The sequence below is a fragment of the Chiloscyllium plagiosum genome, unplaced genomic scaffold (genome assembly GCF_037043375.1).
Source record: "Chiloscyllium plagiosum isolate Xiang-an unplaced genomic scaffold, Cpla_swu_hap1 HiC_scaffold_1, whole genome shotgun sequence".
Classification (NCBI taxonomy): domain Eukaryota; kingdom Metazoa; phylum Chordata; class Chondrichthyes; order Orectolobiformes; family Hemiscylliidae; genus Chiloscyllium; species Chiloscyllium plagiosum.
Window position 1 is genome coordinate 96,910,077 of NW_028270139.1, and position 26,096 is coordinate 96,936,172.

The 26,096-nt window shown below is 39.9% G+C and overlaps 1 protein-coding gene and 1 long non-coding RNA gene across 3 annotated transcripts in view; one reads left to right on the top strand and one right to left on the bottom strand.

The window, feature by feature from the left end:
* The window catches only part of LOC148152171 (uncharacterized), a 49,476-nt gene extending 41,760 nt beyond the window's left edge, over positions 1 to 7,716 (bottom strand). The window contains exon 1 of the long non-coding RNA XR_015757724.1: positions 7,608 to 7,716. This is a non-coding gene — a long non-coding RNA (uncharacterized LOC148152171). The remainder of the gene's footprint in view (positions 1 to 7,607) is intronic.
* Positions 1 to 25,660, top strand: part of mocs2 (molybdenum cofactor synthesis 2) — a 61,299-nt gene extending 35,639 nt beyond the window's left edge. Inside the window, exons 2-4 of one of the 2 annotated variants that reach the window (XM_043688366.2) lie at positions 11,508 to 11,661; positions 23,462 to 23,585; positions 24,959 to 25,660. In XM_043688366.2, the coding sequence (XP_043544301.2) occupies positions 11,508 to 11,661; positions 23,462 to 23,585; positions 24,959 to 25,033 (353 nt within the window). In that variant the 3' untranslated portion in view covers positions 25,034 to 25,660. The other variant, XM_043688357.2, reaches the window with a different exon arrangement.
* The last annotated feature ends 436 nt before the right edge of the window (positions 25,661 to 26,096 follow it).

A 26,096-nucleotide genomic window follows, 5' to 3' on the forward strand; every position in this document is an offset into this window, starting at 1 on the left:
AACAAATGAAACTTCAGTCTGCAACTACAATCTGATACGTCATGTGAGTTGCTACTATGCAAAATGGAAAGGTCACAGTAGATCATTATCTTGATTTAAGAAAAGCTGGATGAAGTTTAGCTGTTTACTTTGTACATCCAATCTTTGCCAGACTGAAGCGAGTAAACATTCCATTCCCTCAACCCTGATTGTTCGTTTAAGCTGAAAATGACCGAGAAACATTAGAAATTTTCTTTGGGAAATTTCTCTTCAACAAAAAGTTAGGAAGACACCTATAACCTTCAGAAGTTTTGTTTCTTAATGTAGATGGAAAGGTACAAGGAAGATTTTTTGAGGAGCTTTTGATCACTCACAATCCACCAACCCCAAAACGAAACTTGACCTACTATGTCCTCTGCATTTTATAATTAAGTTTCTGGCTGCTTCCTCCCTCCTTTCATTGTCCAACAGCTGCTCAAAGTGGTTGGAGCCGTCACTGCTGGAAGTCACCGACATGTGGCTTGATAGGCCAGTGTGACTGTTGACTTCCAGTCAGCTTCCTTGCCAGTCTTGCTGCTCTTCCAATCATAGATTTTGTCTCTGGCAAAGCAGCAAAAACAGCAGCAAAGAAAAAAGCCTGTCATTGGAGCAGTTGGTGCAGTAACATAAGAAAGACTGTTTGCAATTGAAAGAGGAGCTTTTGATTTCCCCAAATTTGCTACTTCAATCAAATACACAATGGTAACTATTCTTGCAACATTTTGAATTTTCCATCCCATCTTTCATTTCTTTGGTGCAGTTTTGTGAGAGTTCAAGGGTGAACTCATCTGCCATTAATGTGTATTTTGAACCCTTGATAAGGGGATGGTGATACAGTGAGTGGAATCATTTAAGATCCTTTTTGGGTTGGTGGAATCACAGTGCTGTTAGGAAATAAGTTCTACATTATCTATCCAGTCATGGTGAATGAGGAACAATAACTTTTCAGGTTAAGACTGCACGTGACTTGATGGGAACTTGCAGGTGGTGGTATTCCCATGTGTCTGCTGCCCTTGTGCATTTATATAGTGGAGTTTGAGAGTTTGGAAGATGCCATTGAAGCTTGGCGAGTTGCTACAATGCATCTTGCGGATGAGGTACATTGCTTCCTCTATTCTCTTCCCATTATGTAAATACATTTTTTGTTGGAACCAGTGCAATGTATGGTATCTGGAGAATTCGCTTCAGTTCTTGATTATATTTCAGCCAAATATTTGTTATTAAAAATTTTGAAAGCTGGCAAATCCTATTTAGTTCACGTGGGGTGAAGTTAGTGCTCATGCAGGTCAGAGGGCCTAGGGTTCCTATGGAAAGAAAGACTGATGTTTTCTTAGATTGGATACAGATTATGGTTATGAATACCATTATGCTCGTTTGCTTTTGCATATTTAAATATAATTTTATGTTTATCTTCACTATTCTGTTAAATGTACCTCTGAGATGTATTTTGAAACTGAAAATGGCTAGTTTATTGAATTATCCTCTGATTCCTCATATAAGCTTTATTCCTTCGCAATTATCATTGGGTTTGGATGATTGCCAAATGGGAAGAGGTGGAAGAAATATACACAGTGTTTCAGGTGGTGAGTTGACTAATATTGCTGCAATCTTTCAACCTGTCTTGGCAAGTTTTGTCTTGCTGATGGAGTGAAAATTTTATCCCATAATTATCTGTCCCTCGTAATTTTGCTTTGAATATTTAGTATCAGATGCTGCACATTTTTTTTAAAAGGATATGTTTTTCACTGGTAAGGACAAGGCTTAGTGATTACAAGTAATAGGAACAGGAATAGCTGAAGTGGTCTATTGCGCCTGCTCCATTATCTAAAATTCTAATGGATGACCATTCCTGTCCGCTTCACTTTGATTTACTGAGAGACCAAAAAATACCTCTTAGGCCAGCCTTAAATGTATTTGACAATGAAGACTTCATAACTTCTGCGGAAGAGAATTCTGGAGATTCACACCCCTTAGAAAAAAATTATTTTTAATTCACTCCTAAATGATTGGCTTATTATCCTGAGACACTGTGTTTTAGATTTTTCTGGCCATATCAACTCCGTAAAGCCCCTTCAGAATCTTGTATGTTGCATTGAGATCATTTAACATTCTTCAAAACTTAAGAGTACATGGACTTAATTTGCACAGGCTATCATCATAGAGCAACTAATCTCCTCACTAAAAGGCTAAATCAGTGAACTTTCATTGTAACTACCTCTGATGCAAGTATATTTCTTCAAAGTGGAGACCGAGATTGATGAGATGTGGTCTCACCAAAACCATACATACATTTAATAAGACCTCTTTATTCTTGTACTTCATTTACTGCCTTGTACTCCCTTAGGACCAATCTAACTTAAAATTTGCTTGTTGGTCTTGAGCCCGCATGCAAGCTCTGTTGGTGTATCTTTGCGAGATCTTTCTGCTAATTCAGAGTTCACAATGTCCAAAATTTACTGAAATATGTGAAGTAACTGTCTTGTAATGAAAGTCCAATTTTACGTCTTAACCAAGAACTAGAGAAGTTAATTGCACTGATCCATGGAGTACCCCAACAACAACCTCAATTTAACATTATAAAACTTCCCAGGCACTAAACAGTAGTATAATAAACCAGAGTTTGTCCCTGAGCCACAAAGTGATATTGAAGCAGATGGCCAAACATTGTTTTTCATCTTTCTTTGTTTGTGGGGTGTGGCCATTACTGGCCACGGTTACATTTTATGCCCATTCCTTGAGGGTTTTTTGAGTTCCACTCATTCAAGCAAGTAGAGAATATTCCATCGCATTACTGACTTGAGCCTTGAAGATGATGGACAGGCTTTGGGAAGGCAGGAGTTGAATTACCTGATGCCATCATACTAGCTTCTGACACTATGTAGTACAATATTTATATGACTTGATGATTCTGTTTCGGGTCACTAGTAATCCCCAAGATGCTGATAGTGGAAGATTAAGCAAAAATAATGGCATAAAATGTCATGGGGCAATCACTGAATTTTCACTAGTTGAAGATGGCTTTGCCTGGCACTTTGTGTGAAGCAAACGTTACTTGGCACTTATCAGCCCAAGTCTGACTATTGTCTAAGTCCCACTGCATTGTATACAAATTACCATAGCATCTGAGGAGTTGCAAATGATGTTAAACATTGTCTGATCATCATTGAGCATGCCCACTCCTGACCTTATGATGGAAGGAAGCAGGTGAAGATATTAAGCCTAGAATTCTACCCCGAGGAACCAATACAGTAATGTACTTGGACTGAGATGATTGACCTCCTTTGTGCTAGATATGACTCCAACCTCTAGAGACTTTTCTATCTGATTCCTATTCTCTCTAGTTTAGCTGAGGCTCCCTGACGCCACTTTTGGCTAAATGTTGCCTTAACCCCTCACTTATCCTCTTGAATTCATTTCTTTTGGTCAAAGAGTTATATTTGAAGGGTGCCATAAAGGAGGAAAGAGAAGTGGAGAAGTTTGGGGAGGGAATTCCTAAGCTTAGAATCTAGGTTGCTAAGGCATGGTGAGCAGTGCAGGAGCCAGAATTAGGCAAGTGCGTATCAAAACCAAAACATTTCTGAAGTGTGAGCTAGTAAGATTAGTGAGACCAGGCATGGTAATAGAATGGTATTTGGAGGGACTTAAGACAATTTAAAGAGGGTTAAATGTGGAGGCTTCGCAGGTATACTTTGGAATATAGTAAAGTCTGGATGTTATAGATGAAGATTCAACCATGGTTGAGCGGAAGCAGGAGTAGTGTTCCAGAGGTGGAAATTGTCAGGCTGTGTTTGCACAGATGTGCAGTCGGAAGCTCAAAGACAGAGATGTTGTGAGTGATTTTGTTACGCTGGATAATTGTGAGGAAGAGGCATGGAATTGGTTAGCTGGGAAAGAAACTACGAAACCTGTGTTTGTAGTGGCTTCTAAAGATTATGGTGTCGGTCTTCCCAGTAGGTAAATGCAGGAAATTTTTGCTGATCCAGTTTTTGGCGAAATTGAGAAAGTTGATGTTGAGGCAGCAATTGACTGAGTGCAGCATCAAGTACTCAAGATCAATATCTGTGGGAAACGGGAAAAAAACCTCATCATTTGGAGTCATACCTAGTAGAAAGCAAGATTGTTCTTATTCTTGGAGGTTAATCATCTCAGACTTGGTATTACTGCAAGAATTCCTCAGGGCCACGTCCCAAGCCAAAGCATTTTCAACTATCTCTTTTAAAGACCTTGCTTCCATCAAAAAGTCAAAGAGGGGATGCTTGCTGATCATCAGCACTATTCATAACTTTGCAGATACTGTGGCAGTCTGTTTCCATATGCAGTAAAATCGGGGCACTATTCAAGCTTTTACTCATAAGTGGCTAGAAACATTTGTATCACACAAATGCCAGACAATAACCATCTTGAACAGTAGAGAATCTAATTATTTCCTCTTGATATTTAATGGCATTATCATTATCATTTCCCCATTAACAATAACATTGGTTTACCATTGATCCAAAACTGAACTAGACCAACCATACAAATAATTTGGCCCCAAGAGCAGTTCCGAGGCTAGCAATTCTGTGGGGCGAAACTCTGTTCCTGAGTCCACAGTGCCTGTTCACCATCTACAAGACACAAGTTAGGAGTATGATAGAAGATTTTCCATCTGCTTGGATTAATGTGGCTTAAACAATTCAAGAGGCTCAACAATATTAAAGACAAAGTAGTTTGCATGATCGCCACACATCCACCGTGTCAAAATCACTTAATCCACCACCGTTGTGCATTATACCAACTCACCAAGTTGTAACAACTGCAACACCACCTTTCAACTATGACCTTACACCCAGAATGAGAAGTCCATCAGACACATGAGAACACTGCCGCTTTCAAGATCCTTTCTAAGCCTCACATTATCCTGACTTACGAACTACATTGCTATTCCTTGATTGTCACATAGGTCAAATTCATTGTAAAGGGAATTCCAGGCAATTGTGCACGTAATCAGACCAAAAGGATTGCAGTGATTGAAGGAAACAGCTTACTCTCACCTTCTTGAGTAACAAGAGATGGGCAAAAATGCTGGCTTTGTCATGATGCATAAACCCTTAAACAAATGTATACATAGGCATATCAGTGTATATGGGGATACTGATGCTGCATTTTTAAAAATAATGTTGCTAGGGAATAATATGAAGTTGAGAAATAACAGTGGTTCAAAGAGAGATCTTTGCTGGATGCCAGGCATTAAAGTGCATGAGTGAGACTAACAATTAAGTACCTAAGACTGGAACCAGCTGGGAGAAGTGCTACTTAACTGAACATTGGTTGAATGACATAGGAGGACGATAATGTGGTCATCTATACCAAAGGCTGCAGGCAGGTTGAGAAATTTGCAGAGGGATAGTTTATCACAGTCAACTAGGATGTAATTTGTGACTTGTTAAGAATCTTGTTTGGTACTGTGATGGCAGGGAAGTTTGATTAGAAGGATCTAAACATGGAGTTTGGAAAAGATTGGTGAGGATTTGTGGGTGGAAAGTGCCTCATGAACATTGGCAAGGAAAGGGAGATTGGAATTGGGGTGGCAGCTGATGAAGGCATTACGGTTAAGGAACTTGAATAATGGGGTGGTAGTGGTTTTGAAAGGAAGAGGAACCAGCAGTCTAATGAGAGTGAACGATTAACAGTGTTGGTATTTGGATTGGAGGAGATGGGGCAAGAAATGAGGCATTAGAGAAAAGAAGCCAGAGATTGTCTCCATTCAGAAACCGAGCTCTTCCAATATTTCACTTGCCCATAGTAACCTCGAGCACCCACTTAGCCAGTTGCAAATCCCATATAATGGTTTTATCTTTGAAGTTTGGTGACCTTAGTTTTTGGAAGTCTATCCATCCGATGACATATGGATTTCTTCCATCGTTAAAGCCAACTCAGTCAATTCCATGTGACATTAAAAAGTATCCAAATGCACTGAATAAAACAAAGGCAATCTGTCCAGACACCATTCCTGATCTAATATATAAGGCTTTGCACTAGGTCTAGCTTCTTTCCCTGAGCTGAGCTGTTTCAGCATTGTAATGACTTCACTTGAGTTTCGTTTATTTTTGCAATGCGTGGTTAGAGCTGGGCGGTGGAGTATATTCAATTATGGTTTTCAGAAAGCAATGAATTCTGAAGGGGAAAAATACAGGGTAAGTGCCAGGGAGTGTGACAAGCTAAATTTCTAGTGCCAGGTGGCCACTTTCTGCATTATACCCATTTTGATTGTTTTGATTTCATCAGTTAGATCACTGGTATCCATGCAGCAATATGGGAAATTGCCCAGCTATGTTATACCGACAAACAACAATTAATCAAGTACCGCCAATTTCAGATGTACTTGGATGGAATGAGTTATCAAGTATGTCCACAAGTTGCATCTATTTACAAATAACCTGCCCTCAGATATTCAGTTTGCATTCTGCCAGAACCAGTTAGCTACCAACATCTTTGCAGATATGGGTGTAAGGGCTAAAGTGATGAGAGTTGTCCATCTATACCAACTATAGCTTCAAGAACAAAGCAGGGGTTGTATTATTCTGCAGTCATGGTTAAGAGATTAAGAACAAAAGGCCATATGTCCAAATCTTAAATTAGAACAGAGTGTAGGAGAGAACTAGTTGTAGAGATATGTCGGACACTGCACTGCCGCTCAATAAGATCATGATGGCTCTGTATCTCAACTGAGATCACCTGTTTTTACTTCGTATTACTTCATGCTCTTACCTAATGTCTGCTGAACTGTTTCAAAAAATTAACTTGATTTTCCTCCCATGTAATGTTTATGAAATTCTTCAAATGATTCGCCTCCCAACTCTAAAGTTTCTTCACATTCAGTTTAAGACTCAATATAGGGGTGTGATGCAATATTGACTATGAAGCTAGATTGGTGAAACTGCAAAAAACATTCCAGAAATTTTGTACAACCCAAGACTGAACAGTTGTCTTGACGAGAGTCCTGTCACGAGATTCAATAACTACCTCTTCTGTTAGTAACATATTTAAAATAACTGTACATGCTATCTACATGATGTTGTTCCTTCACTGTCACTGGGTCAATGTCTTGAAATTGCCTACCAAATATTATCATGAGAAACCAACCCCTTAAGAACTACATTGGTATCATTGCCTGGGAAATAAATGCAGCCCTCCCAGAGTTTACGTAACATATGGACAAATAAAAGCATTTGTCTGTAATTTCGTCACAATAATTTTAAGATTATGCAAGATCCACTCCTCCAAAATTCAAGTTAGTTACTTACTAGACTATTTTTATTCAAGTTTTGTTATTTATACCAGCAGCAACTTGTATTATGTTTATGCATTGTAGAAGATGCCTAATTTTTCATGAGATTATACTTTGTTCTGAATATTATGAAATTAACATCTTTGGTTTAGTATTCCACTATGAATTAATGACCACAGGATATTAAGATTTATGTATAGTCAATATAACAAAGGTGACACATACTTTAGTTGTAATTGAGTAAAAATCTATCTTGTCACATAAATAATAACATACATAAATTGCTTTCTTTAAAAATGCACAGTATGATTGTTCTTACCTTAATTATTTTGCAATGTGAAAGTAATGTCCAATGTCTGAATCTAGTGGTATTCATTTAAAATCTTGTCACTGGAACACATTACAGAATAGTTTGTTGTACTACATTGCAAGCAGTTACTGTTTATGAATATTTTATAATGAATATTGGATAACGTGCTTGCAAATAGATTGAGTTTCTTCCCGAGAACCAATTAAATGTCACAATGTTGATCAGTAGACACCCTTCTCTTCCTCTATTTGTCGCATTTGGACTTTTACAATGGTCTACGCAGAAAATGCAAATTAATAATCACAGTCAACAATTTATTTGAACACTTGAAAATTTTGCATGTCAAAGTAGTTTTACATTTATTTTATGAAGAGCCTTTAGTTTATTAAGAGATTAAACCTTGACCCAAATTTCTGAATAGAACTTTAAACTAACATTACTGGTAAAAAGGGTCTAATTAGAATTATTTTGGTATTGCTTTCTGTAGAATTTGTCCTGATGACAGTAAACAGTTACCCCATCAAACCTTGTTTAATATTAATGACCAGTGATCTCTATAACTGACTGGACATAATCTGTGCAATAAGATGTATTTAATTTAATCCCCATATTTATCAGCTCACTTCAATGATATGTAACATTATCTTTAAATGATTATTCTGCTTCAAATATTTTAATTCAGGGAAAATACAGATGTTTTTATAGTTGTTATCTAGCCAATGTTTAATAAAAACGGTTTTGATAGCATAATATTCATCTAAATAGAGGGGCTGGATGACCAGTGAAACTTCTAAAAGAAAGGTAAAATATTGCAGATGTTAGAAACCTGAAATAAAAACTGAAGATATTGGAAATACTCAACAGGTCAGGCAGTAGTTGTGCAGAGAGAAGCTGACATAATGTTTCAAATTGACTATTTAAGTAGTTCCAGTTTTGTTTTTTGTTTTGTTTTTATTTAAGTTAAATTTATTGTTTCCTTTATCTCTCATACCTAATTGAATCAGGTTATCTTAACATGCCCAACAAATAGTTGTCAAGCAAATTTAATTAATGCTATTTTTAATTTCACATTTGTATATGATGAGAAGACTTGTGATATTTTAGATGGATTTTTTTATATCACAGAATAAGGTAAAATATGATCACTTGTATTGAAATTGATTTTTAAGGATAAAATAAAAATTTAAGTTCGCATTAATGTGATTTTTAATATTATTAACTTAAATTAAGTTTTGATATTTAACTGCATGCATTAGATCATTATTAAAGCTATAGTGTATACCCTTTGTAATTGTTTAAAATTACAATATATACGTGTTGCAAATAGAATTGATAAGCATATCATTTTAATCTGGTGTGTGCAAGCAATTTACAATGCACTGCTCTGAAAGTCAGAATGAGTACCCCATTTTGAGTTGTATGGAATCAAGTTCGCTGGGAAGGTTGTATTCTGGTGTTACAAAATTATTCACATGTAGGAACTGCTGCCATAAGCATAGTTAATAAAGCAAGGCATTTGAGTATTATGTAAATGAAAGCAGCAATTTGCAATCTTATTCTGTAGGAAATGGGGAAAACTTTTAAACCATGTTGGTGACAAGAATTTTGAGTTGTGATTGTTTTTAAATATACACCATAGCATCAATAATAGATGCTGTGAATATACAATCAAGATAATTGTCTTCCATGCCTTTGGACATAGGGAATGAAGATGAAATACAGTTTTACATTCTAGAAGAGCATGGGAGAAGGTAGGCAAGGCAGAAATAGTGAGGAGCAAAGAAAAGTGATCTGTCAGAGAAAGATAGTTTGGACTTGAATGGTGAAGGGTATAAAGAAAAACAAAGGTCACTAATTAGAAGCTAAAGAAAAGCAAACAATTGCAATGTACTTCAATCAAAGGGAAAGGAGATGGCCATTTTAAAATATGTGGACACTGCTTAAGGAAATGAACCAATTTTAAACAAAAACTAAAAGAACTGCAGATGCTGGAAATTAGAAACGAAATCATGAAATTGCTGGAAAAGCTCAGTAAGTCTGGCAGCATATGTGGACAAAGAGCAGAGTTAGTGTTTTGGGAGCAATTTCTGTTTTTTGAACAACTTTTAAATGTCAGCTTGCATGCACTGGGAAGGTAAGTGAGACGTTAGTTTTGGATCCCTTAATCTAAGGAATGATATTCTGGGAATGGAGACAGTCCAGGCAAGGTTCACTAGGCTGATACCAGGCATGAAGGGACTGTCTTTCATAGTTTCAGAGTAATAAAAGCAGGAGTAGGCCATTTAACCTGTTGAGCCTGCTCTGCCATTCATTAAGATCATGGCTGATCTATCCATCATCTGAGCTCCTCCTACCTGCATTGTTCTCATAACCCTTAATTCCCCTACCATGCAAAAACCCATCCAGCTGTGTCTTGAATATATTTAATGAAGCTGACTGTACTGCTTCCTTGGGTAGAGATTTCATAGATTCACTACTCTCTGGGAAAAGCAGTTCCTCCTCATCTGTGTCCTAAATCTACTCCCCGTAATGTTGAGGCCATATCCCCGAGTCCTAGTCTCACCCATCAGTGGAAACTGCCTGCTTCTATCCTATCTATGACTTTCATAATTTTATATGTTTCTATAAGGTCCCTCTCATTCTTCTAAATCCTAGTGAGAACAGTCCCAAGGGGCTCAACCTCCTTATAGGGCAACACTGTCATCTCTGGAATCAACCTGGCGAACCTCCTCTGCACCGCTTCCAAAGCCAGTATATCCTTCATCAAGAAAGGAGACCAGAACTGCACACAATACTCCAGATGCGGCCTCACTAATATCTTTTATAATTGTAGCAGAACCTCCCTGTTCTTAAATTCAATCCCTCTAGCAATGAAAGCCAACATTCCCTTTGCCTTCGTGATTACCTGCAAATTAACTTTTAGTGATTTATGTACGAACACTCCTAAGACCCCCTGAACAACCGCATGCTGGAATCTTTCACCATTTAAATAATGCTCTAATCTACCATTTTTACTTCGAAAGTGGATAACCTCACATTTTCCAACGTTGTACTCCATCTCCCAGACCCTTGCCCACTCACTTAATCTATCTAAATCTCTGTGCAAACCCTTCACATCCTCTGCACAGTTTGTCTTCCCACTCAATTTAGTGTCATCAGCAAACTTGGACACGTTACATTTGGTCTGCTCCTCCAAATCATTATATAAATCATGAACAGTTGCGGGCTCAACACTGACTCCCTGTGGCACCTTTACGAGGAGAGGTTGAGTAGATGTGACGTGTATTCATTGGAATATAAAAGAATGAGAGGCAAACTTAGTGAAACGTACAAGATTCTTAGAGGACTTGCTCGGGTAGATGCGCAAAGGTTGTTTCCCCTTCTGAGAATGTCCAGGATCAGAGAACATAATCCCAGATTATGGGGTATTGCACATTTAAGGCTGCAAGGAGGAGGAATGTCTTCTGAGGCTTGTGAATTTGTGGAATTGTTAACTACAGACAGCTGTTGAGGCTGGGGAATTAAGTTCTTTCAAGGCTGAGAAAGACAGCTTTTTAATCGTTAAGGGAATCAAGAGTTAGAGGAAAAGGCAGGAAAGCGGAGTTGAAGATTATCCGATTAGCCATGATCTCATCGAGTGGCAGAGCAAACTTGATGGGCTGAATAGTTATGTTCTTGTGTCCTTTTGGTAGCACTTTAGTGTGAATAGGGTTGAGGAAACTACAGGTATAAATCATGCATGTAATTAACTTTGAACAACATGGTAATGAAACTGAAAGCTAGCATATAAAAAGAAAGTCCAAGGCTAGAACTTAGAGATTTGTTGAAGATCCTTGATGCTCCAAGTTGTTCACGAAGTGATTTCTATGCTCCTTTAACAGATCTTGCATACATTCCCCATTTTTGTAGGTACAACCAGGAACAACTTTGAAGGAAAGAAAGTTGTTCGACTTGAATATGAAGCTTATATTTCAATGGCTGAAGTTGAAATAAAGAAGATTTGCAGAGATATAAGGCATAAATGGCCAATGATTCAGCACATCAGTATCTACCATAGACTTGGGTAAGTTATTAATATTTGAATATTTTGTGTTCAGGATCTCATATGGTATTGAGAGGGGGAGGAAGCAACAATAAAAGGAAAAAACATCACTGGTTAGAACAAATTTTAACTTGTGTTTTCCTGTGCTATACTGTATAAAGTACATAATACAGATATAGGAAAAAATTAATTTGCTTTTGCAATTAGCAAATTGTTAATGCTATTAATGTCAAGGGATAATGATCAAACCCTATCTTGTTGGAAATCATTATTGTGTGGCACTTATGGCATGTGTATTACTTGACACACAGAACATAGAACATTACAATGCAGTACGCGCCCTTTGGCCCTCAATGTTGCGCCGCCCTGTGAAACCATTCTGAAGCCTATCTAACCTACACTATTCCATTCTTGTTCATATGCCTATTCAAAATCCATTTAAATGCCCATAAAGTTGACAAGTCTACAACTGTTGCAACACTTGTCAGTCTAAATTTGACTTGATGATGGAGGGATGGTCATTGATGAATCAAATGAAAATGGTTGGACCTAAGACAGCAGTACATTAGAAACTCTGATAAAGATGCCTGGAACTGAGATGATTGACTTCCAACAATTGTAACTTCCTATGTGCCAGGTATGACTGCATCCAGCAGAGATTTTCGCCTTGATTCCCATTGACTTCAATTTTGTTAGGGCTTCCTGATGTCACATTCACTCAAATACAGCCTTGATGCTAAAGGCACTGTTATCTCGAGGATTCTGCGTAATCCAAGATGGAGGATGGGAAACATTTCTGGCTGTAACAGCTGCTCCTTTTTTGAGGTATTTTAGGTGCTGGAAGTGATTTCCTCGAATTCCAGGAGCAGCAATTACTGGTTTATGTGCTGTTGCATTGTTTTGGAACTTTGGAGAAAAAAATGTCAAAACCGCAGCACTTTTAAAAGGGAGAAGAACAGACAAAGGAAGCACATGGTGAGGTCAATGCAAGAGAGAGAGAGAGAGAGAAAGAAACTGACAGAGCAGAGAACCTACACAGTTACTGCCTTTGCTGTTTGAATTCATGTATCACTGGACATCGGAGTGCGTCTGGGAAAATTAAAAAACAGTGAAATTCACAACTAATCTTGGAGGAGCCTGTTTGGGAGAGGGCTCAGCACAGAAACAGATAAGTGGCTGTTTTAAGCATGGCTTTAAAATAAGTCTGCAGTAGTGAGTAGAGTGGGTTCTTTATTGATTATATGTTTTATTGGGCTATGTCTCTTGATTAAACCTAAAATATAAGCCATAAGTATTAATTTAACCTGGAGCAGTGTTTTGTCAAGGAATAAGACAGTGCTATTTTCTGGGTCCCTAGATTGAAAGAAGCAAAAATGGCCCTTAGTAGAGTGATATGCTCTTCTTGTCGGATGTGGGAATTTAGGGAGAGTTTACGGGTTACTGAGGCTCGTATCTACAATAAATGCCATTGGTTGTGAATCCTATCATATCGAATGGATCGGTTGGAGAGGCAGTTAGAGGCACTGAGGAATTTACAAAAGCAAGGGGAGTGATGGATGGCAGTTACAGGAAGGGGGAAACATCTCAGATACAGTCACATAGATGGGTTAACTCCAGGAAAGGTAAGAGAGGTAGGCAGGTAATGCAAAGTCTTCTGTGGCTATCCCCATTTCAAACAAGCATACCGTTTTGGAAAATATAGGGGGTGATGGACTCTCAGGAGAATGTAGCACAAACAGCCAAGTTGCTGGTATTGAGACTGGCTCTAATGCAATGAGAGATACGTCTGGTTCCAAGCGATCGATAGTCTTAGGGGACTCTCTAGTCTGAGGTACAGACAGACGTGGCCAGCAGCGAAAATCAGAATAGTGTGTTACTTCTCTGGTGCCCAAATCAAGGATGTCTCAGAGAGGGTGCAGAATGTTCTCAAGGGGGAGAGGGTCCAGCAGGAGGCCATTGTACATATTGGAACAAACGACATAGGAAGGAAAAAGGTTGAGATTCTGAAGGGAGATTGCAGAGATTTAGGCAGGAATTTAAAAAGGATGTCCTTGAGAGTAGTAATATCTACATTACTCCCGATGCTACAAGCTAGTGAGGGCAGGAATAGGAGGATAGAGCAGATGAATGCATGGCTGAGGAGCTGGTGTATGAGAGAAGGATTCACATTTTTGGATCATTGAAATCTCTTTTGGGGTAGAAATAACCTGTACAAGAAGGACGGATTGCACCTAAATTAGGAAGGGGACTAATATACTGGCAGGGAAATTTACTAGAACTGCTCGGGAGAATTTAAACTAGTAAGGTGGGGGGGAGGAGCCCAAGGAGATAGTGAAAAAAGAGGTCAATCTGAGACTGGTATAGGTGAGAACAAAGACAATTCAAACAGTCAGGGCAGGCAGGGACAAGTTAGGACTGATAAATTAAACTGCATTTATTTCAATGCAAGGGGCCTAACAGGGAAGGCGGATGAACTCGGGGCATGGTTAGGAACATGGGACTGGGATATCATAGCAATTACAGAAACATGGCTCAGAGATGGACAGGACTGGCAGTTTAATGTTCCAGGATACAAGTGCTACAGGAAGGAGAGAAAGGGAGGCAAGAGTGCAGGGGGAAGTGGCGGTTTTGATAAGGGATAGCATTACAGCTGTGCTGAAGGAGGATATTCCTGAAAATACACCCTGGGAAGTTATTTGGGTGGAACTGAGAAATAAGAAAGGGATGAACACCTTATTGGGATTGTGTTATTAACCCCCTAATAGTCAGAGGGAAATTGAAAAACAAACTTGAGGAGATCTCAGTTACCTGTAAGATTAATAGGGTGGTTATGGTACAGGATTTTAACTTTCCAAGCATACACTGGCATTGCCATAGTTTAGATGGAAAGGAATTTTTGAAGTGTGTACAAGAAAATTTTCTGATTCAGCATGTGGATGTACCTATTAGAGAAGGTGCAAAACTTTACCTACTCTTAGGAAAGAAGTCAGGACAGGTGACTGAGGTGTCAGTGGGGGAGCACTTTGAGGCCAGCAACCATGATTCTATTAGTTTTAAAATAGTGATGGAAAAGGATAGACCAGATCTAAAAGTTGAAGTTCTAAATTGGAGAAAGGCCAATTTTGATGGTATTAAGCAAGAACTTTGAAAGGGACGGCTGGAAAATGGGAAACTTTCAGAAATGAGATAACGAGAGTCCAGAAAAAGTATATTCCTGTTAGGGTGAAAGGAAAGGCTGGTAGGTATAGGGAATGCTGGATGACGAAAGAAATTGAGGGTTTCGTTAAGAAAAAGAAGGAAGCATAGAGTCATAGAGATGTACAGCATGGAAACAAACCCTTTGGTCCAACCCGTTCATGCCGCCCAGATATCCCAATCCAATCAAGTCTCACCTGCCAGCACCAGGCCCATATCCCTCCAAACCCTTCCCATTCATATACCCATCCAAATGCCTTTTAAATGTTGCAATTGTACCAGCCTCCACCACTTCCTCTGGCAGCTCATTCCATACACGTACTACCCTCTGTGTGAAAAAGTTGCCCCTTAGGTCTCTTTTATATCTTTCACCTCTCACCGTAAGCATCTGCCCTCTAGTTCTGGACTCCCCAACCCCAGGGAAAAGACTTTGTCTATTTATTCTATCCGTGCTCCTCATGATTTTGTAAACCTGTATAAGGTCACCCCTCAACCTCCGACGCTCCAGGGAAAAACAGCCCCAGCCTGTTCAACCTCTCCCTAGAGCTCAAATCCTCCAACCCTGGCAACATCCTTGTAAATCTTTTCTGAACCCTTTCAAGTTTCACAACATCTTTCCGATAGGAAGGAGACCAGAATTGCACACAATATTCCAACAGTGGCTTAACCAATGTCCTGTACAGCCGCAACATGACCTCCCAACTCCTGTACTCCATATTCTGACCAATAAAAGAAAGCATACCAAACGCCGCCTTCACTATCCTATCTACCTGCGACTCCACTTTCAAGGAGCTATGAACCTGCACTCCAAGGTCTCTTTGTTCAGCAATACTCCCTCGGACCTTACCATTAAGTGTATAAGTCCTGCTAAGCTTTGCTTTCCCAAAATGCAGCACTTCGCATTTATCTGAATTAAACTCCATCTGCCACTTCTCAGCCCATTGGCCCATCTGGTCAAGATCCTGCTGTAATCTGAGGTAACCCTCTTTTCTGTCCAGTACACCTCCAATTTTGGTGTCATCTGCAAACTTACTTACTGTACCTCTTTTGCTCGCATCCAAATCATTTATATAAATGACAATAGAGGACCCAGCACTGATCCTTGAGGCACTCCACTGGTCACAGGCCTCCAGTCTGAAAAACAATCCTCCACCATCACCCTCTGTCTTCTACCTTTAAGCTAGTTCTGTATCCAAATGGCTAGCTCTCCCTGTATTCTGAGAGGTCTAATCTTGCTCACCAGTCTCCCATGGAAAACCTTGTCGAACGCCTTACTGAAGTCCATGTAGATCACATCTACCGCTCTGCCCTCATCAATCCTCTTTGTTACTTCAAAAAACTCAATCAAGTTTGTGAGACATGATTTCCCACGTACAAAGCCATGTTGACTATCCCTAATCAGTCCTTGCCTTTCCAAATACATGTACATCCTGTCCCTCCAGATTCCCTCCAACAACTTGCCCACCACTGACATCAGGCTCACTGGTCTATAGTGCCGTGGCTTGTCCTTACCACTGTACTCAAACAGTGGCACCACATTAGCTGACCTCCAGTCTTCCAACACCTCACCTGTGACTATCGATGATACAAATCTATCAGCAAGAGGCCCAGCGATCACTTCTCTAGCTTCCCACAGAGTTCTGGAGTACACCTGATCAGGTCCTGGGGATGTATCCACCTTTTATGCATTTCAAGACATCCAGCACTTCCTCCTCTGCAATATGGACATTTTGCAAGGTGTCAATATCTGTGATAGCTCCTTGAAAATGGAGTCGCAGGTAGATAGGATAGTGAAGAAGGCATTTGATAGGCTTTCCTTTATTGATCAGTGTACTGAGTACAGGAGCTGGGAGGTCATGTTGCGGCTGTACAGGACATTGGTTAGGCCACTGTTGGGATATTGCATGCAATTCTGGTCTCCTTCCTAACGGAAAGATGTTGTGAAACTTGAAAGGGTTCAGAAAAGACTTACAAGGATGTTGCCAGGGTTGGAGGATTTGAGCTATAGGGAGAGGTTGAATAGGCGAGGGCTGTTTATCCCTGGAGCATCGGAGGCTGAGGGGTGACCTTATAGAGGTTTACAAAATCACGAAGAGCATGGATAGAATAAGTAGACAAAGACTTTTCCCTGGAGTGGGGGAGTCCAGAACTAGAGGGTAGATGTTTACAGTGAGAGGTGAAAGATATAAAAGAGACCTAAGGGGCAACTTTTTCACACAGAGGGTGGTATGTGTATGGAATGAGCTACCAGAGGAAGTGGTGGAGGCTGGTGCAATTACAACATTTAAAAGGCATCTGGACGGGTAAATGAATAGGTAGGGATATGGGCCTGGTGCTGGCAGGTGAGACTAGATTGAGTTGGGTTATCTGGTCAGTGTGGAGGAGTTGGACCAACGGGTCTGTGTCTATGCTATACACCTCTATGACCTCATCTCTGCAATTCATCTCTTTTTCCATGTTTCAACCAAGACTGCAAGGAAGTCAAGATCTATATGGCCCTAATAGAACCCAAACTGAATGTGTGTGTGTGTGTGCAGGTTATTGCTAACCCAGTGCTGCTTGATAACACTGTTGATAACACCTTCCATCACTTTATTGGTGATTGGGAGTGGACTGATGGGATGATAATTGGTTGGGTTCGATTTATTCTGCTGTCTTTATACCTGGGCAATTTTCCACCTTGTTCAGTACACACCAGTTTTGCTATTGTACTAGAACTGTTTGGCTAGGGTAGCCGTATGTTCTTAAGTGTATTTCTTCAGATTTCTTCTTGGACTGCTGTCAAGGCCCATCGCCATTGCAACATCCAGTCCTTTCAGCTGTTTTTCAATATCACATAGTGTGAATTAATTTACTGCAGTCTGGGATCTGTGATGCTGGGATATCTGCAGAGAAGGCCAAGATGGATCATCTGCTCAGCTTTTCTACATGAAAATTGTTGCAAAATTTCAGTCTTCTCTTTTGTACTAATGTTTTGGGCTTCCCTGCTTTGAGGATGGGAATATTTATGGAGCCTCCTCTTGCAGTGAGTTTTTAATTATCCACCACAATTCAATACTGGATATATCAGAACTGCAGAGTTTGGGTTTGATCTGATGGTTGTAGAGCCACTTAGCTCGATGACTTGGTGCTTTTGCTGTTTGGCATGTGTTGTAGTTTCAAGTTGACACCTCATTTTTAGGTATGCCTGATGCTGCTCTTGTCATGACCTTCTGTCCTCTGCATTGAACCAGGATTGATCCTGGTTTGACAGTTGTCTTAGAATTGGGAATATGCCGGGCCACGAGGCTGCAGCTTGTGCAGGAGTACAATTCTGATGCTGTTGGTAACTTACAGCACCTGATGGATGAGAGTCTTGAGTTGCTAGATCTGTTTGAAGTCTATCCTGTTTAGCATGGTGACAGTATCAGACAGCATGATAGAGGGTATTCTCAATGTGAAGGCAGTACTTCGTTTCCATAAGTACTGTGTGGTGCTCACTCATACTGAGTCAATCAGGGGGAAGATGGGTGGGGTGGCGAGAGGTGGATACAGGTGGGAGGTAATTGTGATAGGCTGGTGGGCAGGGCAGAGCGGATATGTGGGAAGGAGGATGGACAGATCAAGAGGGTGGTGCCGAGTTGGACAGTTGGATCTGGGTTGAGGTGGGGGGGAGGGGAGATTTGGAAACTGGTGAAGTCAGTGTTTATGCCGTGTAGTTGTAGGGTCCTGAGGTGGAAGATGAGGCATTCTTCCTTCAGTTGGCGGGTGGCTTTGATTTGGCGGCGGATTTGCATGTCCTTGGGGGACTGAGGGGATGTTGAAGTGGTTGGTCACAGGATGATGGGATTGTTTGGTGCATGCAGACCAGAGATGTTCCCTGAACTGCTCCGTGAGTTGGTGTCCTGTCTCCCCAATGTAGAGGAGACCACATCGAGAGCAATAGATGGTGTAGATGAGGTGGGTGGATGTGCAGGAAAATCTCTGCTGGATTTGCAATGACCCTTTAGGGCTTTGAATGGAGGTAAGTGGGGGTGGGGGGGGTTGTAATGGGGCAGGTTTTACACCTTGGTTGGCGGAGGGGGAGGTGCCAGGTGGGTTGGTGGGGGGTGTGGACCTAACGAGGGAGGCGCGGAGAGAATGGTCTATGCGGAACACAGATGCGGGTGAGGAGGGAAATGTGTTTGGTGGAGGGGTCTGACTCTAGGTGGCAAAAATGGCAGAGGATAATGCGCTGTATTGGAGATTCTTGGGGTGGAGCATGAGGACTAAGGGGGTTCTGTCCTTGTTGTGGTTGGAGGAGTGGGGTTTGAGGGCAGATGTGTGGGAAGTGGAGGATATGCAATGGAGGGCATTGTCGATCATGTGAGAGGGGAAATTGCAGTCCTTGAAATAGGAGGGCAGAAGAGTCTGCGGTTGGCAGATTGGTGAGAATGAGGCCAAGTATATATTTTCCTCTTGGTTTCTTCACCACTTATGGCAGGTCTACTTGACCAGTATGTCCTTTAGGACTTGACCAGTTTGGTCAGTAGTGGTGCTGCTGAACCATTATTAATGATGGTGAAATCTCCTCAGTGTGCATTCTGTGCCCTTGCCACCCTCCTTTTATTCTTCCAATGATGTTCAACAGGGAGGATTACTGCTTTATCACCTGAGGAGGGGGTATGTGGTAATCAGCAGGATGTTTCCTTGCCTATGTATGACCTGATGCCAAGAGATTTGAAGCAATAATTGAGATTCCTGAGAGTAACTCCTGGCGTGTATCACTATGCCACCATATCTGATGGGCCTACCGTGCTGCTGGAATATACCAGAGATGCTGATGGGACTTTGTGAGTAAGATATGATTCTGAAAATATGACACTGTCAGCCTGTTGATCAACTAGTCTGGGAGAAAGCTTTTCCAATTTTGAATATCGAACCTTAGATTTTGGGAGGGAGAGCTTTGAAGGCTTGGCAGGGCTGAGTTTGCCATTGTTGTTTGAGGTATCTGGGTTGATGCCAGGTCGTCTGTCTTTTTTTTCCTTTTTTTGGAAACATTTTAGTGGTTTGATACAATTGAGTCGCTCGATTGACCATTTCAATGGGCAGTTATGAGTCAACCACATTGCTGTCAGACTGGAGTCACATTTAGGCCAGATTAGACCAGGTAACAATTTGCCTTCCCTTACGTACATTAGCAAACCAAATGTATTTTTGTCACAATCGACCATGGTTTTATGGTCATAACTTTTAATTCCAGATTTTAATCAATTCAAATTCCACCATTTGCAGTGATGGGATCTAAACTGGATTCCCAGAACAGTACCTTGGTCTGTGGATTACTGGCCCAGGAAACAATGCCAATGCCATCATCACCTATGTGTCAGATTGTTCTCTGCACCAACTATACCAGTCTTGTTTTGCCTTTCAATGACTTCAAGCATATCTTTGTAACATTCCCAACATTTTGAATCAGCCCATCAGGACACCTGTCACTGTCATCTTAAGAACGTAGGAATAGATGTAAGTCATTTAACCCCTCCATTTCCCATCGACACACTACGACGGTTTGCACGTGGCTCACTTTCTCTAATCAATACCTTTGTTTTGTGACTCATTGTTCTTTGTATCTTTCGCATTTGCCAATATCTGTGCTTGTTTTTATATTTTTGTATGCATTTTGTCTTGCTTGTTTAGTACTTTATGGCTGACTTTTTGTAAGTAGTTTAAGAAGTATAAGTAAGTTTGATGAAACTTTTTTATTTGAATTCCTTCCACTCGTCTGCCTTCATTTACATCATAATGCGGGCAGCATGGTGGCTCAGTGGCTAGCACTGCTGCCTCACAGCACCAGGGACCTGGATTCGATTCCAGCCTCGGGCATCTGTCTGTGTGGAGTTTGCACATTTTCCTTGTTTCTGTGTGTGATGCTGTTTGGAGGGTTGCTGAGGACTGGATGGGCTGATTGGCTGCTTCCACACTGCAAGGATTCTATGATAACAGACTTAGCTCATTTTTTGTGAGCAGCACGGTGGGCGGCACGGTGGCACAGTGGTTAGCACTGTTGCCTCACAGCGCCAGAGACACGGGTTCAATTCCCGCCTCAGGCGACTGACTGTGTGGAGTTTGCATATTCTCCCCGTGTCTGCGTGGGTTTCTTCCGGGTGCTCCGGTTTCCTCCCACAGTCCAAAAATGTGCAGGTTAGGTGAATTGGCCATGCTAAATTGCACGTAGTGTTAGGTACAGCGGTAAATGTAGGGGAATGGGTCTGGGTGGGTGCGCTTTGGCGGGTCGGTGTGGACTTGTTGGGCCGGAGGGCCTGTTTCCACACTGTAAGTAATCTAATCTAATCAGTCTTTGTCTCAATACATCAAAATCAATTTTACCTAGACTCTGAGAAGCTGATTCACATTTCTCCCTTTCAAACACTCTACAAACCTCAAACTATAATTGCTTTTAGATAAATATTCACATGCTGTTAGACATCTGCTTTCTGAATCATTACTAACTTTAATATTCAGAACAGCTCCCCTGTTGATTCAAGGCATTGGTATTGCAGAAAACACATGGATGCTCTCAAGGCAGTCACTCTGTTTCTGAAATATTCAAGTCTGCTTGTCTAATCTCTGCATTTATACAATTAACTGTTTCACAGTTCCGAACAAATGCCTCTTCACGATTCCAGTATAGTATTAAACCCTTTTCTGTTTTAAAAAAAATGACTCAAGATCTCCACTGCTTTCCTTTAATCATATCCTCTCACACTATTGAAGTGATTTCATATTTGATTAGTAAGTTGAGTCCTAACCCCCACCATTTTCCTTATCTTTCCTGTAGACTATATAACCCAGTATATTTGGTTCCTTGTCCAAGTCGTCATGTAGCTATGTCTCAACCATGGTTACTCTGAGTTGATTTATATTTACAATTAATTCAGTCTTTTTTCCAGAAAAACTTGTAGGGGTCATCTGTTTTGTTTTGGAGTTCATGTGTTTTGCATGCATGTTGCTTATTTTTCTCCTCTTGCTTAATTACAGTTTTAGCTTTCCATTTGTGTAAAAAGCAACTTGTTATTTTGTTTTCTCTACTTTCTTCCCATTCATTGCTTTTACATTATTACTACCTTTTTGCCTGACCCCTATCAGTGTTTAAAGTCTTTGTGAATACCTGATTTTTCCTTTTCACTCAAATCTTGGTTCCAACATGTGGAGCTTAATCTAACTGTGAGGTCCTATCTTATTCCAGTCTCGATGCCACTGTCCCTTGAAATAGAATTCCTTTTAGCCACATCACTCACTCAGTTACCTGTTTACCTTAGTAATCTGCTTATTCCTATGTCACTTTGCACATGGAACAGGTACTAATACAGAACTTGTACCTTTTGAGGTCTTGTTCTTCAATTTATCTAGAAGTTCTTGGTTTCTGCAATACCTCTCCCAGTGTTATTGATCTGAAAATCTTTCACAATGACTCCTTTCAGACAGCCTTTTAAGCTAGTTTAAGATATCCCTTGCTCTGTAACCAGGTAGGAAACTTAGCATTTGATCACTTTATTGTTCCTCATTACAAAGAATGCTATTTGTTCTTGTAACTATTGAAATTGTCTCAACACTTGCCCACCTCTCGCCCCTGCCCACACTCCGACTGGAGCTACAGGCTATCATCTTCAACTCTCTCTCAGTCACCTAACCCTGCCTTCCATGACCTTAGAATGGCCACCTTCATTTGATCAACTGTCAACTTACAACATTCGTCCGCCAACATTGAACTGCCTTCTAGCAGTTGATCTGACAACAATCATCCTCAACCCTCCCTTAACCGAACTTCCCTCTTGAGCTGCCTTTATTAAAGATTATTGTTCCCTCTATCCATACTGTTCTACTTGGAGCCACTACAACACAGCTGTCTTCCTTGGACAGCCATGCTCAACCTCCTCAGACTACCCTCCTTCCTACAAATGGCCATGTCCTAACCTCCCTGGACATTGTCTACCTGAGCTCGAGGCGATAGCTCAGCCTCCTCTTTGCTGATCCTGCAGGAAAAGCAGTGCCTACTCTCTCCAAATCCAACTGGAAGACAACCTTGCAACCTGCTCTTTTACTCTGTTGTGAATCTGAAGGCATATGTTTCTTGTTTGCTGCTGACTTAATCACAAACGCATAATTTAGTCTAGCAACCAATGATTCTTGAATATGTAGGACATACTAATAAATTAAAAATAAGTTCCTTTTGCTTGCAGTTGGGCAACTTGATTTGCCTTTAATCCCCAACAAGCTAACTCCAAAATTTCAGTTTTCACCTGCCCCATGCAGGAAGCTGTTGTTTCACCTTTTGCAGAATTAAATGACTTTGTCCCACCATTCTTCACTCCCAAGAACCTCAGATACCAGCCCTTCCAGCAGGTATGGTTTTGCTAGACTAATGTATGGAATTGATTGAGACAGTGAAAATGACAAGATGTTCTGGTTCTAAACAACACAACACTACACTGAAAAGTGAAGCATGATCAAAGAAATCGGTGTTTTCATGTGAAGATTACACCAGTGACTTGTTAACTGGTGTGTTTTTGAATATCTATTTTTGGGTTTAAATTTGTCTTTGTTAATCAAAATATTTTTCATTTAGATTGTTTCTGATTCCATTTTTAACTTTGCAATTCTGCAGAGTAGTTGATATAACTGAAGCAAGTGTGATCATCGCCATCTCATCTCCACACCGAAGTGAGTCTCTTGAAGCAGTGAAATATTGCATTGCAACTTTGAAAGCAACAGTACCAATATGGAAGAAGGTATGTACTTTGACATCTGTGGATGAGACTTTGCCTGTGGCAGTGGTGCAATGTTGACTTCAGCAAATTGGCTAACCCTTGATACAGCACACTGAAAGATGCATTTCACTCACCTGATACTACTTCAGAAGAATATTTTCCAAATTCTCTTTTTATTTAACCTCTTATCAAGATTTGATTGTCCAAACAACAGAAACAAGGACGGCTTGATCCAGTGCACAGTTGTTTCTCAAATTTTAATCACCAACTGACTTGAAGGTTGGGATTGGGCTGGGATGTGAAGATGTAGATAAAACACTACAAAACATCATTAAAAATTGAGGATTCTACTCCAGTAACACTTTGTAATCTTTTCCTTTAGATGACATCCAATTATTTATTATTTTCACCCTCTGCATGAAAGCTCTTCCTCCATTTTCCTAAAGTAAATTTCCATCTCCTTTCATTGAACAGCAAATTTCTTAGTTTGCTACTCATGTCAGTCCTCTCAACTATGTAGTTACTTCCCAGAGATGTGCAAGTCTAAACAGATTTGTACTTCTGCAAATCAAATCTGGCCAAATTTTAAATCAAAACTGCTTTGCCTCTGATTCCAGTGCATCCTCTCTGTGGTTCACTTTTCTAATGCATTTCTTGTTACATTACATAATCTTGAGCTTCATCTCACTGTAACTGTTGTGCCTAGAGTTTCTGGGAGTGGCCCAGATGGCTGGGAGCTTCTTGTCAACGAGAGGCTGCTGGCTTTGTGTTGGCTCTGCAATTTTCCAAGACCATCCAGCTGAGTCTGTGTATATTAAAAAATTTATATTTAAAATCTTTCCATGTTATGAATTTTACAATCTGTTGAAACCTGCTGAGTAAATGCCTTATTAATGTAACTTAATTTCTTTCTCTTTACACCTCTGGCTATTTCCTGGCATTCGTGAAGTCATCAGCGTGTAATTACTGGAATGGTGCAATTGTGCAGCAGTCAGGAGGGAGAGCTCCACCATCCATTGCTATTTTATATCCGTCACTGCTCCTCTGGCCTGTATTACCGCGCTTAACAAATTAGACTGAATGGCATGATGTGCTTTAAGGTATATGAGGTTACTAGCTTCTGCCTTTACATCTTCAGAAAGATAGCTGATAAAGTGAGACCAGTCTGTGAGGTGGAGTCTATCTATGATACTAACATTTCTTTATTCAGTGATAGCAGTGGTATCAGTGAGAATGTGAATCAACAGAATGGAGAAACAACACTCTCATACTCATGCATGGTTTTAATTCCTTCATCACAGAAACACAATAATAAAACAACCATTTAGAAATGCATATGTTAAGCATGGGATAATTTGAATTTTAAAAAAAGTTATATTTACTTACAATTTTAGGAGATTTATGACACAGAAGAATATACATGGAAGGAAAATAGAGAATGTCTGTGGGCACAAAATGGACAGAAATAATTAGTTCCTGAAGGAAGACACATCACAGGATCTAATGCTGAAACTTTGAGTCAAAGTTAAGTGATTAATGAATTAATTGAAATTGATGATTTGCCTTTGCACTATAGTTGTATGTACAAACATGACATATGACAAGCATACTCTACATAATGCTATACTTTTATATTAAAAAATGTATGATCTTTCCATGTTATGAATTTTACAATCTGTTGAAACCTGCTGAGTAAATGCCTTATTAATGTAACTTAATTTCTTTCTGCTCAAGCACATTTTTAAACAAACATATGCAATAATGTTGGTCAAAATTAAATTCTGAAGATAATCATGATCAAATCAAAGGAATCTTTTCTATTAATTTTAACATGCAAAAGCTGTTGTTTGCTCACTCAGTTTGTAAATCTATTTTGTTCTAAAAATAAATTAAAAGTATAATACTTTTTTCCTCCATTAAAAATTACAGAAAAATTGTTTAAAAATGGAATTTACCCAGCATGAAAACTATTTGTCAGATGTTTTTAGCATATGATTGATTTGCAGTGCTCTGCATCACAGAGTAATGAAAATTAAATTTTAATGTAATGACCGCAACTTATGTATGAAAAATAAATTTTTGCCAGATTGAACATTTATGATGTAATTATGAATTATTCTGTGATTTACAACATGTGCAACTGGAGTTTTCATAGCGATATTGGATTTTAACTGGTTTGCTTTTTTTTGTATGGCAGCAATTTGACAAGTACATTGAGAGCTAAAATATTAGATGTGGGAAGGAAAATTGTTCTAAAGTTGAATTCAGAATCATTGAAACAAATTTTATGATTTCTATATTTAAACAAAAAAAAATCAGGCCACTTGTTGGATGTCTTTTTGATAAGAACACTCTAGACTTGGTAGAATTCCAGTGCATCTTCATTGGGGCTGGTTTGCTGCAATAAAGGCATTTACATGTCAGTGGGCCCCTACTTCTTGTTGAATATGTCATTGCTGTGGGGAGAGAATATGAATATTGTTGTAAGGGCGAATTTCAGCACAGACTTACCTAATTGGTAGAACAGCCCCA